Raw genomic sequence first — 8,292 nt, forward strand, 5'->3', positions numbered from 1 at the left:
CAGGTGGTGTAGTAGGTGGCTGAAGCAAATATCTGCAGGCATTGCAGCCCCCAGGACCTGGACTTGAGTAGCCTGGTGCTAGAGAGACCTATCATTTCAAAAGACAGTGACTTATTGTGTTAGTCATGCCAGTGCGGCATGCAGGAATATAAAGTTTACCATATTGGATTTTTCATTAAATAAACAGCATTATATGATTGTCAAGGCAGTTTGGCTGTTGTCTTCACCTTGCTAGAGACACCCCAAGTGTCCATTTACTGCAACCTGGTGCACACAGTTAAAGAGCAAAACTGAGCAGAAAGACTGGTTTCATGCTCAATGTCCAAAATGCGGCCCATTGATTTCCCTTCCTTTTCAGATTTTTATCACATGTCATGGTGAAATTACTTTCATGTTTTCATTTGATGATGTTATTGTTAATGAAGATTGACAACAACCACATATGCACAGTGTCTGAGACAACACTGAGGTCAGCTGCAGTTAGCATAGAATTAAAATTACACAGCAGCACTTAATAAAAGCAAATAAAAATAATGTTCTCTCAGCAACGTTTTGGGATTTGGGTGTTAACAACAAATAACCATGAGACGTTCTCAAGAATGTTTGGGAACTTTTTTCTCATGATTTCCACTTTTATATATCCTATTATATCGGTAGTGATAACATTCTCGATAGCCACTTTATCCATCACAATAGCTGCAGTCGCATGTAGTATGAAACATCTCTCAGTCTGTATAAATGTGCATGTTAACGCATTTAAATCAAATTGCAGCTTTTTACATTTTTACATTGAGCTTTAGTGGTAGCCTACTAAAGGAAACACATACAATACAATACAATACAATACAATACAATACAATAGCAACATGCAGTGGCGCAGAAAGACTGGTTTTTCCACCCCTTACAACCCTCACCTCTACATTTATGTGACATCCTATACCCGTATTCCCAATACAAACATTTGTTTGTAGATCACATTCGCTCCTCCCTGAGCCTTTTTCTGACGACTTCCTACAGTGATTTAGTTTACAGAGTCCCACGGCAATGGGACCTGTTCAGTATCCAAATGCAAGCACAAGTGAATGTCTACTCGAGAGCGCATGGTGAACGGGAACGCGGAAGCTGAAACAGGTTGTCTTCTCTGGAAGCAATAAAATGTCATCCTCATCGATACAAGTCATAGACGTAAATGACATGAATAAACGTGGTAACGCAGAGAAACAGGACAGCGTCACGTTGCTAGAACTGAAGTCCATAGGGAGTCCTCTGGCACGCGCGTTTCCAGATCCAGCTGCGCACGGTGTGTATTTAAAATTTCAGCAGAGCACCTGCTCGCTTGCTTTTTCTCCAGAACAAGTATCGTGTATGTCCGAGGCACTACAACAGGGAGGCAACGTGGATCGCTTGGCCAGTTTTTTGTGTTCCTTACCACAAACCAACTTGTTAAGGCGCGACGAAAGCTTGCTAAAAGCTCAGGCTGCTGTTGCTTTCCACCAGTCTCGGTACCAGGACCTTTATTCTATTCTCGAGCATCACAGCTTTAGTCCGTCAAGTCATTCATTGTTGCAGGATATGTGGTACAGGGCGCGATATATCGAGGCGGAGAAGGCTCGGGGGAGACCCCTTGGCGCCGTGGATAAATACCGCTTGAGGAGGAAATATCCGCTTCCCCGAACTATCTGGGATGGAGAAGAGACTGTATACTGCTTCAAAGAAAAGTCACGAAATGCACTGAAGGATTTATACAAGCGTAATAAGTACCCCTCTCCTGTCGAAAAGAGAAACCTGGTTAAAATCACAGGACTTTCATTGATGCAGATCAGCAACTGGTTTAAAAATAAAAGACAGAGGGATAAAAACCCACAAGAGACCAAGTCAAAGAGGTGAGGATAAAAAGGCAGTCGTTACTTTTTTTCCGTTATTATGAACTATAGATGAATAGACATATCTTAAGGCCCTATTTCAGCCAAACGCGCTTCCGAGCAAGCGTGACCAATACAACTCTTGTCGGTCACTGACTGTCGTTGGTAGTAGCAGTAGTAGCTATCAGTCTTTTAATGTAAAACCTTTCTGATTTTTCGCGATGGAATATATATCGCAAGTTTAAAAACATTGATATTCTTCTTGGATCTTAACAATGGTATCACTTGTTGTTAATCAGCCTTTGTTTAAAATCAATTTAATCTCACGCCCAGCCACAATTATCGTGGAGTGTCCTGTTTACAGTTACTCTTATCTCTACCCCCCAAATGGACAATGTCAGCACTGTTCCACTAAGTGGAATTCTGCACAAAGGGTACTGATTCATCATAATTGTAAGGTCAATTCACAAGGTCGATAGGACTTAGTCTATATCAAGGGAAAATACACTTTTTTCCAGCTGCGGATCGGTCGTCCCCAACTCTTAAAAAAGTACTGGACAAAGAGATCAAGACGTTCCTGTTACACTTATACCCTTCTAAATGAAATAAGTCTGCCAGAAGATCCGCGCGACCCGCTGCGTCAATTAGTTCGTCCTATGGCACTTTCGTCTCGGTTCTGCTGTATTATAGCCTAGGTGAAGTCGGTGCAGCTGTTGCATTCCCCAAAGAAAGCTGTGAACAAAAGTGAATTGTCCTGGAGCCAGATACTGGCAAGCATAGCCTACTTCCAGCTGTTTTCAGATAGGTTCTCAGATAGTTACAATTTTATGTTTATTCATCAGTTAAATGTGAGATTCGTTTATTAATAAACAAATGTGGCCGCAGGCTATATTTCGGTAACTGTTTAATACCATTTTGCATTAAGCTATGAAAGATAATGCAAGCAATTCATATTTTCACCATTGTATACTGACGTAAAATTAAGTAAAAACTCAATAAAACTTTCCCTAGATATAATCAGATGAATCCACATAAACCACATAAATGAATCTATTAACCTACAGATGCTTCAATTTAAGTTAAATGTTATCCTCAAATGTTTCATATTAGCAACTTATGATATAGAAAATGGATTTGATACAATTGGATTGGATTTCAAACCTCACACTGTTTTCATATATTTAATTAGTTGGAATACATTTTTAATTATATTCTTAATGGTGGTTGTGTATTACATGTAGACTTTACTCTGCGTGAACCTTGACTAGTTTTTTGGTCTCACTCCTTCCCCTCCCTCTCGCCTTCCTTCTCTCCCAGCAGTGAATCAGATGGAACCTACAGTTCGGAGGATGAGTCCAGCAAGGGCGATTTCTCTCCCCACCCTGTGACCAATCGCTCAGACGAGACGGTTACCCGGGTGGGTGGCCCAGACTGTGGGCTAGTCCTCCAGCAGACTGGGGGCATGGGGTCACCCTACGGTTCTGGGGGAGCACCAGCCAGCACCTTCACGAGCAGCAGTTCCTACACTCAGCTATTGGGCAGCCTGTAGCGTAGTGGCTAAGGTACATGATTGGGACCGGGAAGGTTGGAGGTTAAAGCCCTGATGTAGCCACAATAAGATCCACACAGCTGATGGGCCCTTTGTGCGAGGCCCTTAACCCCGCATTGCTCCAGAGGGGATTGTCCGCTGCTTAGTCAAGTTGCCCAGTTGACAGGGAAGTGAAGTATTAGTCCCATCTGCATTAAAGACACGCTGATACAGAAGTCAGGGCAGCACTAGCTTCAGAGATATGACCTATAGGCGAGTGAACCAAACCAAGCACACCGCTGCATTAAAGGATATTGATTGGGGGGGAAGCGGAAAATTGTACCACTGGTACACGATGATGTCAAATCTCATAAAATCTAATTTTCCAGGAAGTGGATGGAAAAATGCTTTGATGTGAAAATTGTAAAAATAAAATAAAATAAAAAAATTGAATATATAAAGACTTGTTCATGTGGTTATGAAGAATTGACTAAATTATGAGGAAAAAGTGAAATTTGATTTAAGCTTGTATTTCATTTTTACACACAGGAAAGGACAGGAATACTTACTGTTGCTCACTGGCCCACCTGTCTCCAGTGTTACTGTGATTGAGTGGAGATGTGGATGATGGTGTGAGTGTGGAACTGGTGGAGGGGAAGAATGGATTGGAAGTCACAAAACACTCCAATTCCCAGTGCCAACTGTCTGCCCCCTCCAACGTCTTAGGCTGTCAAATTGATCCCATCTCTCATACCTCGTGCTGATGGTCCCTCAATCTGAATGTTATAGACATACTGTATCTATAACAGCAGAGTTGCTGCACACACCTTATTTCCCTGAAATGTTTCTTTTTTTAAATCTATTCAACATTTAAAAATGCTACCAGCATATTTAATAGCATATTTAATTTAAATTCCCTGTTTATTGAACCATTGATTTCAGAGGGAACACTTCCCATGGAATATGATGCTGCATGATCTTTGATGTGGGCAGCTTCACTTTCAGTGTTGAGCTGATGGGGCTTGAACAGAGCAGTCGTAGGATGGTACACCACTTGCGTGCACACACACACACATACACCCACACACACAAATACATTGAACGTTGAATATTATATTTTAAATGTTCTAAGTTCTTCAACTTGATTACACAATGGACAGCTGTGCAAGATAGATAGCCAGATATACCCAGTCTACCCTTCCTATCTTATTGAAACATTTTATAGTGGAGTTAAAATAACAAATTCATATCCAATGTCCAATCGCTTCTATTATGTTTTGTAGCCTTTTCAATGTCGGGGGTTACTTTTATTCCTTAATGATAATGTTGGGTATGTAATCTGTGCTTAAAATAGTTAAAAATAGCTTAAAATAGCTTAAAATTGACTTAATGAATAGAAGTTGGACATAATTTTGAATGTTTACAGGAGCAGTTTGTAGAGATTAAGGTCACAGCATCTATGGGAGGCCATTAGATGTGTTTGATGGCCATTGTTCAGGAGCTGAATGTCCACACTTACATATGCTCAGATGGATCACTGCACTGTAATTCTGGCAGGTTTGTGTGTGGCGTCAGTACAAAATGCTTAAATACTGTAGGTCTCTGTTAATGTTGTACTTGATGATAGAATGCAATTACTGTAAAATGAAACCTCAAACATGCTTGTCTTCTTGACTTTAGACCAAATAGGTGTCTAAATGTAATGGCATTTTTAAACTCGAATCAAACTTGGTATTTGTAAAATAATGTGAACAATTTTTTCTAAAAACTACTCCTACATTAAATATATCTTTATATTCACAAAAAAACATGCTGAGTTATTTTTGTCTTCTTTGTACATCTTTTCTATCCACAGTTAGACTGCTTGGCTTTGGTTGTTGGCTTTCATGCTGAATCATTGATAAATACGTATACAGTAACATCCGCATGTACAGCACAGGTTTTTTAAGACTCATAAGTTGAGGTTCTTAGACTGAATCAACCTCCTCAGTTTGCTGGCACAAAGTTGGTGTTATAGGACTGTGGACACCTGCCTTTCCGTCCCAAAGACACGTGCGTGACGCACACTGTGACACGTGCGTGACATTTAAAGAGGCTCTAGTGTCATCGCGCCTCCAGAGACGCCCTGCGAGGAGCGGGTTTCGGGAAAAGTGGCCCCGCTGTTACCTGCGTGCGGATGACCTGGTCACCTTGGGCATTAGATTACCTGATTGCGAGGTGTCAGGTTGCGCCTCTTGCAATATTGAGAAGCGGGGAAACAGTGTCCTCAAAATGAAACCCTGTTGGTCGGTAACGGGATTCCACGGCTCGCTGGTCCCAGGGGCGCTCAAGGGTGTGGGGGAAGGGATTATTGAAAGAGGCTTGATATACAGTTGCACTTCACAAACAGACCTTTTCATATCTGTGTTGGTTATTCATATTAATCGCTTATTCCCCTTTCCTCCATGCGGTTTTTAAATTGATCAAAGTTTTAAAAATGAATATGTAAATTAAAATGCATAGCTTGTTCAGAAACCACAAATTAACATGGAGCTTAAGAGGAAGCTTATGAGTTCCAAAGAGGAATTAGAGGTATCAGTAAAATTGACCAGAATAATAACGGTTGCAGTTTTATTTCTTGCTAATATAAAAATGAACAAGGGAGTCAATTTCCAACAAAGTCAATGCTTCCAGTATTGGATGAAGACGAATCAGGACCAAAGTTAGTTGCCTTTGGCAGTAGGGATTCCATTGCTCCATTCTGCATCTTGTTCCAAGGTACCCTAAAGTTAACTGAACAAGGTATCCTAAGACAACAACATCCACCAATAATCACCGTCATGTCAATGTGCTTGAATGATGTTTATGCATGCTTTCACCAGGGATCAAATAATCAGTGCCTTTTGCTAAATCATTCATTTTTACAAACCTTTAGCACCATTGTCTGCAAACTCTAGAGACTGTTGTGTGTGAAAATCACAGGATATCAGCAGTATGAGATACTGAATCCACCCTGTCTAGCACCAACAATTATCCCATGGTCAAAGTCACTTAGCTCATCTTCCCAATTCTGACATTTGGTCTGAAAAACACCTGAACCTCTTAACTACATCTGCATGCTTTTATTCATTTTATGCCACATGATTAGCTAATTAAATATTTGCATTAACAAGCTGGTGTACATGTCTACCTAATAAAGTGCTCACAGTACACACTGATCAGCCCCAACATTAAAACCACCTGCTTAACCCATTTATTTCATGATTAAAAATGCTTTAAACTGTATAAATTTCAAAAATTTCCCTCGGGATGAATAAAGTATCTATCTATCTATCTATCTATCTATCTATCTATAAACACTTAATATTTAATTATATATGATATGTGTACTTATATAAGCAAATAATTATCTCCAATGTGCCGGAGCCAAAAGAACAAAACTGGTATCACTGTCCAGTTACTTACAGACTGCACTGTACTTCTCAACCTTAGTAATGACAACTTAATGTTGAACTGAATGTTGTAAATATCAAAAGCTCTTTGATCCTGCAAGTCCTGCAATGTTTTCTTTAAAAGTAGCCTACTCTTCCATTGACCTCTGTACAGGGGGGAAATGGCAGTTTACCAATGAGTTTAAATAAATGGCAAACTCACGCACCAGGCCCCAGCTTCACGAAATTCAATTTGAAGCAGCCAAAACAATCACTTTGTAAATGGTCAGAAATGGACACAGTTAAACACATACATGCAGGCTATAAAATGAAAGAAACTACCCCAACACCCCCCCACACACAAATGCTTGGCTTACTGAAAGGGCTGGCCCCTGACCTTCCTAAAATTTCAAAGCTTGCCATTTAATGCACTACAGCAGAGCAGGAGACGCATGTAACATGATCCAAAAAGCGTGGTACGCCAGCCCTCTGAGTTCCACTAATGAGGGGGTCAGGGGTGGAGAGGTTCTGCACCGTTCAAAGACCCACCACTATTTTGGTGTGCATTCCCCTCGCAAGAAAAATGGCACATGCGTGCAGACTGGCCCTCTCTTTTTCATAAATCATCAGCCGCCTCCCCTTGAAAATATGTCTGCCGTAGAACTGATGGAGAGGCATTGTTTGGCTGCTACCAAAGCATTGCTAATGGAGAAAATGGGTAAAAAGATTCCTGCTGAGAGGAGTATTGATATTTTAATTTAAAACCTTACAAAGCAGGAAGCAAAATAATGGGACGTGTCAAAAAGGTGACAGAGATGCTGAAATGCATTTAGCCATGTTTTATATTTAGCATGAACTTAGTAGCAGGTCTGTCTCTCTCTCCCTTGCTCTCTTTCTCACTCTCGCTCTCTCCCTTGTTCTCTCCCTCTCTCCGTCACACTCTTTCTTTCTCTGTCATTTGCTTTCTCTCACTCAAAATCCCTTTCAGAGAAAAAGTCTGCCAAACTGGCCAACCTCATCTGAGTGACCCCGTCTGTAGATGTGACCCCTCCCTTAGTTGTCTCTGCACTAAGTCGTGATACAGATTATAATATTAATAATACTGATTTGAACCACTGATGAAGCAAGTGCTCAGTTGAAAATAAAAGAAAATGAATGCCAATGCTGTGGTTTTCTTGTCATGGTGAAGTCAGATCTCTGCACAACATGCATTGTTCAGCATTCAACAGCTGGAGAATATGAGTATGGGCCAATGAGAAAGCGAGAGAAGGAAACCCCTTTGGGTGCTATTGGATGCAATGGAAGACAGCTGGAGAGCTGGCCCACATCTCCACATCACACTGGGACCCAGCTTCACAATAGCCAGGAGGCAGTAAGAGTTACCTGGCTACATTGCTTGAATCTCATTTGAGCTTACCATTTATTTTAGCTGTACTGAGCCCAGCCAGTACTCATTCTCTTTTTGATCTGGTAACAATTACATATTCACAGA

At 40.9% G+C, this 8,292-nt stretch overlaps 1 protein-coding gene across 1 annotated transcript; it reads left to right on the plus strand.

Annotated features, from left to right (window-relative positions):
• The first annotated feature begins 1,191 nt into the window (after nucleotides 1-1,191).
• LOC133129070 (homeobox protein SIX4-like) lies at nucleotides 1,192-3,747 on the plus strand. The gene is made up of 2 exons (XM_061242894.1): nucleotides 1,192-1,883; nucleotides 3,180-3,747. The coding sequence occupies exons 1-2, from the start codon at nucleotides 1,195-1,197 to the stop codon at nucleotides 3,409-3,411; spliced, it is 921 nt and encodes a 306-aa protein (XP_061098878.1). The 5' UTR covers nucleotides 1,192-1,194; the 3' UTR covers nucleotides 3,412-3,747.
• The last annotated feature ends 4,545 nt before the right edge of the window (nucleotides 3,748-8,292 follow it).

The sequence above is a fragment of the Conger conger genome, chromosome 5 (assembly GCF_963514075.1).
Source record: "Conger conger chromosome 5, fConCon1.1, whole genome shotgun sequence".
Taxonomy (NCBI): domain Eukaryota; kingdom Metazoa; phylum Chordata; class Actinopteri; order Anguilliformes; family Congridae; genus Conger; species Conger conger.